The sequence below is a fragment of the Bactrocera dorsalis genome, chromosome 3, assembly GCF_023373825.1.
Source record: "Bactrocera dorsalis isolate Fly_Bdor chromosome 3, ASM2337382v1, whole genome shotgun sequence".
Classification (NCBI taxonomy): domain Eukaryota; kingdom Metazoa; phylum Arthropoda; class Insecta; order Diptera; family Tephritidae; genus Bactrocera; species Bactrocera dorsalis.
In genome coordinates this window covers 69,737,194-69,749,380 of record NC_064305.1, presented here as the reverse complement: position 1 = coordinate 69,749,380, position 12,187 = coordinate 69,737,194, and the positions used below count along the sequence as shown (strand labels likewise).

The 12,187-nt window shown below is 39.4% G+C and overlaps 1 protein-coding gene across 7 annotated transcripts in view; it reads left to right on the top strand.

The window, feature by feature from the left end:
* The window catches only part of LOC105222890 (myc box-dependent-interacting protein 1), a 103,714-nt gene that overhangs the window by 57,349 nt on the left and 34,178 nt on the right, over positions 1 to 12,187 (top strand). Inside the window, exon 1 of one of the 7 annotated variants that reach the window (XM_049453510.1) lies at positions 7,631 to 7,706. The exons of the other annotated variants lie outside the window; for them this stretch is intronic. Coding sequence (XP_049309467.1) covers positions 7,641 to 7,706 — 66 coding nt within the window. The 5' untranslated portion in view covers positions 7,631 to 7,640. Of the gene's footprint in view, positions 1 to 7,630; positions 7,707 to 12,187 lie in introns of those variants that run through there. 7 annotated transcript variants of the gene reach the window in all.

Here is a 12,187-nt window from a genome sequence, read left to right as displayed (position 1 = left end):
GTCTTAGGTGGTCCATTCGGAAAGTCCAATTTTGGGCAACTTTTTCGAGCATTTCGGCCGGAATAGCCCGAATTTCTTCGGAAATGTTGTCTTCCAAAGCTGGAATAGTTGCTGGCTTATTTCTGTAGACTTTAGACTTGACGTAGCCCCACAAAAAATAGTCTAAAGGCGTTAAATCGCATGATCTTGGTGGCCAACTTACGGGTCCATTTCTTGAGATGAATTGTTGTCCGAAGTTTTCCCTCAAAATGGCCATAGAATCGCGAGCTGTGTGGCATGTAGCGCCATCTTTTTGAAACCACATGTCAACCAAGTTCAGTTCTTCCATTTTTGGCAACAAAAAGTTTGTTAGCATCGAACGATAGCGATCGCCATTCACCGTAACGTTGCGTCCAACAGCATCTTTGAAAAAATACGGTCCAATGATTCCACCAGCGTACAAACCACACCAAACAGTGCATTTTTCGGGATGCATGGGCAGTTCTTGAACGGCTTCTGGTTGCTCTTCACCACAAATGCGGCAATTTTGCTTATTTACGTAGCCATTCAACCAGAAATGAGCCTCATCGCTGAACAAAATTTGTCGCGAAACACATTTCGAACCGAACACTGATTTTGGTAATAAAATTCAATGATTTGCAAGCGTTGCTCGTTAGTAAGTCTATTCATGATGAAATGTCAAAGCATACTGAGCATCTTTCTCTTTGACACCATGTCTGAAATCCCACGTGATCTGTCAAATACTAATGCATGAAAATCCTAACCTCAAAAAAATCACCCGTTATTAATGCATTTCTAACGAGCTTCCAACCGAATTCTACCTCATTTTCCATTACAAAACATTAAAAGTTGCGAACAAAACAAATTCTAAAATGAAAAAAAAAAATTTAAAATTTTAATTACTAAAACTTAAACTATTACTTATGCCGACAACAAAAGCGAAAAAATATTGTAATAAAACTAAGTGCATGCGCATACATACATACAAATTTCTAAGCCCCATATACTTGCGCAATAAAATCGCTTTGTACTCGTACTATTATGGATTATTCGCTTTTGTTTTCATTCAGAAGCGTCGCCGTCGACACTTGCGCTCGCGCCGTTAACGGCATAACACCTCGGTGTAATCTACAATTCGTGCATTTACATAATAATTTGCCTAAAAACTTACTTGGGCGGCTTGTTCGTTTAACCCATAACTGGCGGGCTGGGCCGAGTGTACAAAAGCCGGGTTACTGCACGTAACGCGCGGCTTTCTGCCTCGCCGACAAATACATATTTGTATTTATTTGTTTTACTTCATAGCTTTATTTATTTTACGCAAGTTTCACTTTTTCCCGCTACTTTTTCTAGTCTTCACCCAGTGACGAGCTGTCGCTAAGTCTGAGGCCGAAGCTCATTTTTCTTTTTCTTGGTTTTTTTTTTGCCGCATCACGTTTTGTATGCCTGCGTTCACATCGGTTTGTATGCATTTGTAATTAATTGTTGTTTGTTTTTTGTTTAATGAAATAGAAATTCCAGAAATGTAGAAAACCGTCAATAAATGTTCGCGTGGTTGAGAAATTAGTCAGTTGGTCAGTTAGTTATGTAGGTGAATATGCATGTTTGCTGTAAATGCGTATGTAAATGTGGGCCCACCACTTTTTCCCAAATCTTACATACAAAACATTTGTTGTCAATTTCGTCATTTGCCCTGCGTTGGCTTTGGTGTCTTCACCGGAGTTCAATGCTCTGTCCGTCCAGCGGTCACTTTCCAAATTTATAATATGTTTGTATATTTTTAAGAATCCAAGAAGTTTCAGCATTAATGGCAGTCCGGTGAAATCTTTGAATATTCATTGAAAATTATTATAATTACCGAAAAATTGCGAGATCTGTGCAAAGAAGCAGCATTTTTGATTTAAAATGAGCGAAAGTTCTTAAAAAACATTCAACAAAGCTTTATTGGGTCATTCGCTATTTCAAATGTGATGCTTATAAATATTAATTTTCGGCGATTGATGGCAAGCCATCAATAATCAGGTGTATGTAATATGATATGATAGTCTCTTGGAAGTGGTGGAACTATGCTCTATTGTCCGAATTGGTTGTTGACGCTTTGTATGCCTTGTTTATTATCGTATTTTTATAGTGGAAGCTCAAACTATCTGGCTTGTTATTATACAGAAATAAATAAAAGTAGACATGTTAAAAAACCCCTCAACCATGGATTTTTCTAATCTATTTATATATATTTTCGAAAAATATGTTTAATTTGCTTCATGACTTCTAAAGCTGTCATAATCTCAACAGCTAGCAGAAGCTTGAATGGTATCAGAGCCGCAAACCGTATCTTCTTACAGGGTTTGTCCGGAAAGAATATGACTGAGTCGATTTAAAATAAATTTATTGAACCAATCATTACAATACTTTAAAAACTTTCAAAATAGGCTCCTTCTGCGTCGAATCAGCGCTTCCAGCGCGATTTCAAAGCATTGAAGGCGTCATGAAAGCCATTAGCTTGGATTCCCATTCATCGGCCTTTTCAGGCAAGGAAACAAAAAAAAGTCCGGGGCCAAATCTGGGCTGTAGGACGGCTGCGGAAGCGTTGGGATGCAGGCCTTGGTTAGGTAGCTGTTCACAGGAAAGGCGGGGCGTTTTCGTGGTGCAACTTCCAATCGTTTGCGATGTCTTGTCGGACCGGATTGTCCCTTCGTTTGAGTCTCTTCAGGACTTCCACGTAAAATTTGGCGTTGACGGTTTGATCAGGAGGACAAATTCATGATGGACGATGCCTTTGATGTGATGTCAAAAAAGCATCGTTTTCACTTTGGATTTGTTCAGTCCTCCGATCTTCATTAGCGACCTCTTCCCGGCCCTCCAAAAAGGTTTGGTGCCACCGAAATACACCATTTCTTGCTAAAACAACATCTGGGTATGCTTGCTTGTTCACATCTTGTCTCTGTTGCAGATTTACCGAGTTTAACACAGAATTTAATCGCGTACCTCTGCTCTAACGAACGCTGCATTTTCGGCTTGCACCACTCACAGAAACACGCCGTGCGAAAATGTTTTTCCTAACTCTCTACGAACTCGGAGACAACTGACCAGCCTCTCGTTTGTTAGCTAGGAATGCCCTCTACTGAATCCAGTCGGTGCGCGCATGTTCCGATGTACACACCCTGTATATATCAGTTGACTGTTTTCAATACATGACCACAACGATATTGCAGAAAACTGTATGGCTAATGAGCTTGCTAGGACAGGTACTTCAGTCTCATTAAGTGCGGAATGGGAACAGGTAGGAAGTGGGTTGGCTTCTTGTGGTTTGCTACTGTACTGTTGGCCCGCAGACCATCCCAACAAGCATTGGTCAAATACCAGCACCTATGCAGTCCAGAGTAAATCGAAAGCGGTATAGGGACCTTTTTCACGTCGTTCTTGTTAGTAGACCCTTTATGTCTAAAAGTTTCTTATACACAACGAAGCGGCTTAAAACACCGACTTTGATGGATCTTTGTGTCGGTTTTAGGGCTTTCTTTAGAATCTTGAGATGAATGTACTTCTCTTGAAGGTTAAGTTAGAAAGATCTGTCGTAAAGTTTAACTCTTCACTGGGCAAAGCCATTTATTGTCTTTTTTAGAGGTGCCGATTCAAGTGGTGGTTCCAGTCCTATGGTTTTTTAGTCACACCCATTTATATAACAAACCTTTGCGTATTTTCCGCAAACCCACACGCATTTCTTTTATTACTACCTAACATGCTTTCGAGCTTTATGGTCAAGATAAATAAACCCAACCAGATTTACATAGGAAATGAAAGAATAAATAGAGGGATTGATTGTAACGAATGCCGCCATAACAGCAAATTAGCTAAAAATAAAATAGAATACAATAAATATGCAAAAAAAACGAGTGGCAAATAGAGAAACCAGTTTAAGCTTCTTAGTAGCGGCATTGCCAAGCAGCATTATGTGGCAGTAAATCTTTTATATACTATATGTATGTATGTAGATAGGTAGATATAGTACATTTTATATAGGAATATATATACTGACAGTGGCATTTCGATTAACAAGCATTGGTCTGGTCGCGCGTTCAGTGGGTTACTGGTTTGGTTATCGCCTCTGCTCAGGGTCTGCTGTTCCACTACCAGGTTGCTGCAGGCAGGCTGTAACTATATTTGTCGATGTGTGAGCCCAATCGGAATGTGCAGAGCCAAACAAATTCAAGCATTCTTTCCTGTTTTTGTGGCTGCAGTTTGGTTTTTGTCTTTTTTTCTATTTTCCGATAGTAATTGGCCTTTTTACGCCGCTACTTGCCACACTGGCTAGATACGCTGAGCTTTTGTTGGCTTTTATGGGCATTGAATTTGTTGCTTGATATTGCCTTCATCGACTGTCCGGCTGTTGCTTTATTTTCATCGCATATATTTCTATGTATGTTTGTTTGCACTGTAAATCTCGTTGTTCAGAGTTCTGCGACCTTTACCTGCTCACTCAGCCCTTTTGACTTGTTTTTTTTTGGTCGGCCACTAATGCTGTCCACATGAAAAATAGTTGTAAATACAAAAGCAAACACAAAAAAAGTAGCAAACTAAGTGAAATGAAGTAAACAAACAAAGTTTCGCGTAAAAATAACGGTATGTCATGGCAAACTACAACCACCGCGTTGCGTGCCTTGCCTTTCATCGACAGTGGCCCCTCTCGGGGTTAGGCGGTTCATTCACCACTTCTTACAACGTAGGCTTACAAATGTGACTTTTGGCTGCCTGCGTGTGCGTGCGCGTGCGTTTCAACTTTGCGTTGCTGGCTTATTGCTCAGCGATTAATGTTTTGGCTGCAGATCGCGCTAATGAATAGAAATCGGATTTTCTTCACAGCAACGCACACATACATACTTATGTATCTACATTTGTATATATGTATGAAAAGAAAAATGTTGAAACTGCCGACAGCTTTTTTAACTTCTCAAAATTGTAAAGCTTTCTTTATTTCATCTGTGGCATAACCAGCCTCAGTCGCGAGACCGCGTTCGATTTTCATGGCATGTCAGTTATGAATATGTCGGTTTGTCACAAAACACACACACATCCACTTTTACACATATTTGTTATGCATTTAGTTTCTTTCATAATTATGGTCACTTGCATAGTTGACATTTCTGCATTGCAATTTGACGGCGTGATATGAAAAAATATAATAATTTGTACTTGCTTTGCTATGCCGTGTTATGTTATGTCGTGTCATGTTATGTGGTGTTATGTTATGCTTTTGTTGTATTAGTTTTCTGAGTTTTACGCTCTCAATAATTATGCACTTAATGAAAACGTCTTGTCAACAATTACTGGAGCATTTTAATTGGCGATTATGTAATGCCGTCTTGTCTCGCTTTGACAGCATTCGTTAAATGCATGTTCGATCGCAGACAAGAGTTATTAATTTAGAAAAGTGAATTCATCCTTAATTTGTAGAAATGTAAGAATACCTCGCTTTCTAACTGGAAAAATGGCGATTTGCCATCTGATCAAATTTGAGCCAATATCATTTAAATGGACTAAAATTGCGTGCGCAAACGGAATCGATAAATTTTTTTTTTACATTTTTTTCACCATTTTTTTTTTACATTTTTTTTACTTTTTTTTTACATTTTTTTTTTTGGATACAACACCTTTTTATGTTTTGGTGCGAGGTGTAATCTCCATAAATCCTAAAAATCGTCGTGTTTTCATCAAAGAGATAACAGAGGGTCTCAATATCTCTTATGTATCGACCTAACACATTTTGATTAATGTTTTGGTTACGATGTGTGTCATTGCTAGACTCGTACCAAAACACCTGAATCTGGAGCTCCAGGAAGAACCGAAATCAAGAAAAAAAAACGACGAAACTGAAGACACTGAAAGTCATTCCCGCCGAAACTCATAACAACTGTATGGAAAATTGAAATAATATAAAGTGAAACTCGTTGAATCAACTTTTGACGGTCTCCACCGAAAGAGAAAAGTTATCGTAAACAAAAATTAATTACTTATCGACCAACCTTGAGCTCGACCCCCGTCGACATTTTCCTTCGAAAAAAAAACCTGATGAAAATTAGATTCGTCAGGGGTCTAGTTGCTTTTAGATCACAAAATAATATTCCCCTTTTCAACTTTCTTATACCAAAAACTTGAGATAAGGTATTGAGGGTTCCGCATTGAAACACACACACTTTAAATACATTTTCTTATTATAAGCAGTGTTGTACTTTAATCTTGATACCATTTTGAAAATTATACAGTCGTGTAAAAAATAGAATTACGTATGTGTTAGGTTAATCTGGTAGGCCAATGAGACACGCGATTTCAGATTGAGTTCTGTTACTAGGTCCATGAGGAGTAGTCATCCTGCGCTTGACGCGAATTTTAATGGATTCTGTGAACTCAATATTGATACCCCACATACAGCGTATCATAACGTGGGTATGCTTACAACGTGGTATTGCCAATGCAGGACAAGTGCACAAGAGATGTTCCATTACTTCCCTGGTGCCTTGCTCTAGACATTTCCTGCAGTGTTCTCTATCTGTCAGTCCCATTCTGCGGGCGTGTGCCGCCACCTGACAGTCACCAGTTAGTATTCCGATCATGTTCCTACTGTGTCTGCTATCCCGTGCCAAATAGGAAATTTTTGTACACCGTTTTGCACATCAATTTTACACTGTTGCACCCAGGTAGTTCGTTCCATTTTGATTTTCTTGATCCATGCATGGGTTACCCGACGTTGATCACGTTTTCGGGTGTTAGCCGTACACCATTCTTGGCAATCTAGTTCACTTTTTCATTGTCCTCGATCCCTTTGTAATCTGGCACCCAGTAGAGGTGAAGTTGCTAACTTCCAGCAATACTTTCCATTTGTGTCCTGCTTCCCAAGCTAGTTCTGGCTGATATGCGATACGAGGTTACTGCCTTCATTGCTGTTTGGCTGTCTACGTAGATGTTGCCTCTGGAATTCCCTGCAGGTGCATTAGAGGCCCGCTCCGTGGCTTTCGCAATAGCAAAGACCTCAGCTTGAAATAAACTTCAGGGGTCTGGCAATTGAAAAGGCTGCCTTATGCCTAACTTTGGACAGTATATCCCCGCACCAACCCCATCCTCCATTTTCGAGTTTAGCGTATAAATATGTAGAGTGTTGTGCGCAGTTAAGATACCTTTACGCTAACCATCTATTTCTAAGTTTACTTTGAAAATCTTTCTTAGTTGAAAAGTGGGATCATGTAGTCGCAGTTTGCCAAACCGTCATTACCCACCGGACTATGCCCAAAGGTTTCATATGTAAATTTTGCCGCGCAGTTTTCAGCGAAGAGATCTATCATAGGTAGCAGGTTTGGTCCCAGTTCAAGAGCCGCCCGTGGGGTTGCTCTTAAAGCTTCCGTTATGCGCAGCGCAGCGAACCTTCCAATTGACTTCCGGTAGGTAGATTTTCGTACGTCTGTCCACCATACTAGTGCACCGTAGAGCAGAATTGGTCTAACTTTAGCTGCGTAGCGCCAGCGCATGAGAGAGGGAGAGAGCCACCAGGTTATATATTAAATTTAAAAATATTTATTAATTTTTGTAACTTTTGTTTTTATTTTCTTTGGTTAATAAATTGTTTTTCCTTCTGTTTCAGGTAAACATTTATGGATGATTTTGAATTTCCACCAACATATTTCGAATTCATAAGCTCGTCTTATGTGGCTGGTCGGGTATGCTGTTGTTGTGGTTAAGAATAGTAAAGTAATATTTATATAATATATTATACTTAGCTGTTTGTCTATATATGTATAACAAGCACGGTTCAAAACGACATTCGTAAAAAGCATCTGGGGCCCTATTCTGTAACTCGATTCGAAAATGTATTCTATTCGAAATTCGGATCTAATTTATAACTATGCGAAAGTTGGACTACCCTGTGCCAGATTAAAAACTTACATTATTCGTTTTTGCTTTCTACATCTCAAAAGCTATCGAATATTTTATCCGAAAATTGGCTTGGAAATCCGAAAATCGAATTAGAGAATATACAAAATCAGAATTCGAGTAATTTTTTTCTCGAATCGAGTTACAGAATAGGCCCCCTGCATAAAAAGCTGAAAAGCTTTACAGATTTCTTCTTCTCATCTTCAGCGAATCGGCTGAATCAATCCGTTAACCGGTAAAATAGTGCTCTTCGATAATATACACACTTCCTCAATGTGGTGGAATTTACGCTCTTTTGCTTGTTTGTACGTTTTCCCAACCGATGTTGAAGAAAAATTTTATTCCAATTGTCTCATAGGAAATTAAGTTGTTCGCATGGCGAATGCGAGCAGCACGGCAGAAATGAAACAATTATATTTTTGACACTTCCTACCGTTTGCGCTCATTTACGGTTATGTGCCGGCATGCCTCACACGTTCAAGTCACAAGTCGAAACGAAAGAAAGATGTAGCAAATAACGGAAGAAATTGTAAAATAAATTTAATTTGTGCGCGTGCAATTGAAATTTGCGTTTGAGTGAGCGCCTTGCCGGTTTACCGGCTCACGAGCCGACGAGCTCACCTGCTCGCTTGTTTGCTCATTTGCTGCCACTGACTGGGTGACTGCTTCCACACGCCACGCCACATATTCATACGACACAATTTGTGTATTTCATCAGCGCAGTGAGATGTAATCGTCAGTCCCCTCGCGCCAGCGAACACCAGCAGCTAATGAATTGGCCGTTATTTGCAGGGGCTGCTGTCTTTTATTTCTGCTCTTTTAATTATTTTCCTCCTCTTTCATATTTTTATTATTTACACACTTCAGCAATATTTGCTTCACACGCAGTTGCGCTTCAATGTTATCTCCGTAGATGAAGACAACAACAAATATTAGGGAAACGTACGGTCCTAGCCCCGTTTTATACCACCCCACCCACCTCTTTTAGACTAAATAGTCTGTTTGTTGGCTTTTGTGCCACTTCTGCAATTCCAATTCTACTGTAAACTGTAGATATTTATATATAGTATATAATATTTATAAATGTATTTGTTTTTTTTTTTCATTAAATCATCCCTGTTGGCAAATTAGGCCCTTCCAAGCAATTTTCTGGCCCTCTTGACATACAAGTAGTTAGCTTGTATCGAAAAAGTAATGATTTCTCGAGAAAAATATTTTTCTTTGATATATTTTCCTTTTGCCTCAGAAATACTGCTATGACAATATATTTTTTGTTAGTATGTATAAGGTGATCCATTTCGAGTTTCTCTACTTTTTTAAAGGAAAAACACAGAAATATCAAATATGATAGGGAACGATCTTATTATAACTTTCAAATATTGGCCACGGCTACATCTCAAATGGTCTATCCGTTGAGTGCAATTTCCGATGACTCGTTGGAGCATTTCGACTGCTTACTGGCGAATGAAATGCGTGGTATATTGCTCCAAGGCCTAAATCGAAGGGGGATTGTCCGTATACTCTTTGGACTTTACATATTCCCACAAGAAAAGTGATCTTTGCGGCCAATGGACTGACCCAAAACGTGAAATTATATGCTCACCGAAGTGTTCTCGCAATAAATCCATTGATTGATGTGTTGTGTGGGAAGTGTCGCTGACTTGTCGCCGAGATCACGAGCTTTAATTTCAGACATCGAATAGTTATCATGGCGCGATCATGATTGCCACTGACGGTTACGTTCTCACCGGCATCATTTTTGAAGAAATATGAACCGATGATTCCACCGGACCACAAATCACGCAAACCGTTTTTTTTTCTGGATGAACTGGCAACTCTTGAATGTTCTGGGTAGCTTTTCGTCCTAAATGCGATAAATTTGCTAGTTTACATACCCATTAAGCCAGAAATGGGCCTCATCCTTCACTTCTAATCACAGAACATTTTATGGACTATTTAACCTCGTCGAAGAAGAGAAGCTAACTCTCTGTCAAAAGTTTACGACGTAAAATCTTTGTCGAAAGACAAGAAAGTCGTATAACCACAAAGAAAAATGTCCAACCAGCAACTGTGCTTGCTCGTTTCTCTAATCTTTTCTCCGTTTGATTTGATTTTGACTAAAAAATATAGACACCGGAAAAATTGTTGAGAAATTAGGTAAACGATTCTCCATACCATGCTTTCTGAGCTAGTTCTGATTATAATAGATCGAAACGTTGTCATAAGAACCGTAAAACGGCAATAAGCTGAAGACGAAACATCGTCGTGCAGGTAACGAGTTCCTGACAGCGACTGACTAGTAATCTTGATGGGACTGAGGAACTCTCAGTTAACATAAACTAACACCAAATATGGGTTAAGTTTCACTGGGTCCTGGGACTATTGTAAATATGCACCACTTCTGCTTAATTGTGTACACCATTTAACCAGCATAATGTCATAGTTGGATTATAAGAATAGTAGTCAAGTACTTATCCTTTTCATCTTGTTGTCATAAGCGATTTCAAAACGTTCGTACGTTTTTGAGAATTTTTCTGAAGGGAAAACGAATTCAGCGATGTTTTTCTAACAGATTTTTCTAATGAAGGGTTTACAATATCTTATAGATTTTTCTAATAATGGGTCTACAATTATTTATAGCTAGAAAGATAAGAAAAATAACTTCTGGAAACCTGCCTCTTTCAGCCACGATTCCAAATTAAATTCTCCCCTGATGACCACAGATGGTAACTGCTGTCTTGTCCTAACCACAATGGACCCAAATTTATGTACACCCGTCCCAAAACCCGATAGGGTTTTACTATACTGACCTAGTACCATCACCCTGACTTGGAATTTCTCACCGCCCAGACAATAATCCCAAAAATGTTCCACAGTGTTATCAATCTTACCGCCTCTTATCGTACAAATAATACATATAATAACTGTAAAATGTTCACTTGATTCATGGATCTTCCAGAACCGTCTCGTCTAAACTCAAGCTACACTCAGTAAGTTTCTGCTAACGATTAAGAAACACATTACAATTTCTGTGTCCTCCATCTAAATGTTCCTAACGGCATTTGCACCAAACTCAAACTATTTCTCCATTTATAATTTCTATGTTCATTGCTCCGTGCGCATTTGCAGCTTTGAACTAAACTAATTTGACTTGGCTGTTGCTGACTTGTTGCTGCTGCCGCTGCCGCTGCCACTGCTGCTGCTGACTATAGGCTGTTGGCAGTTGGTGCTACAACGACTGCTTGTTGCACTTTTGCGAGTATTTATGCACTTCATAAAATATATTGTTGTGCACCTTCCCTTTGACGCTGCCACGGTCCATCACGCCGCGCCGCATAACTTTGCTCACACACGCGCACACACACTGACAACAGCAAAATGGCAAAATTGTGAATTCCTGTTCGCTTTGCGGTAACTGGGCCAAATGCAGTACTACATACATACAGTTTTTTTTTTTCTTAAATACATATTTACTCATACTTTTCTGCATTTCACAGCCAACCAAGCGACTTCTCTCGCCTCCGGTGGCTTCCCTTGCACACGCGCCTTGTGTCTGCCAACATGCAGCTACTTGTACTAGGCATCTAATTTTCCGTCTGTCTGTAGCAATTGTTGCGCATTGCACTTGTTAACTGTTGCTGCCGACTGCTGTGAGTGTGTGTGTGTGTGTATATGGGGAAAAAATTAATGTCGCAAGTTTCTGCAATAACAGCGTGTAGTACTAGCAGTGCGAGTACTCAGTCAGAGCGGCAACTTGCCGGCCGTGTGGCAGGTACATACAGACAGTCATATATACATTCATACATATGAACATAGATACCTACAAATAAACATATAAAAATTGCAAGATTTTGAGCGGCGCGGTAAAGTTCGTCTACACCACCAGCTCTTGTCCGCATTATTTTTCTCACAACTGTTCGTTGGACTTTAAAAAATCGGTGCATAATTTTACATATTCATGCATAAAAAATGTGTGCGGCCCGTGAGCGCTTAAGCAGCTGTGACATATTTAGTAGTTTGGTACTAATTTTAAATCTGTCCGTAGCTCTTTTTTTGTAGTATCATAATTCCGAAAGAGTACACTTACGACGCTCATAAGTGTAGACACATATGTATTTATGTATTTTTTTATGATTTGGCGCTAATTTTGCGCAAATAACCTTCTTTGCACAAGTCAAAGCACCAATATTTGTTTTCTGACTCACTTAATTGCCATCAGATAGTTTTTGACGCTTCCTCAAATGTCTTATCTCCATTTTGGCAAAAT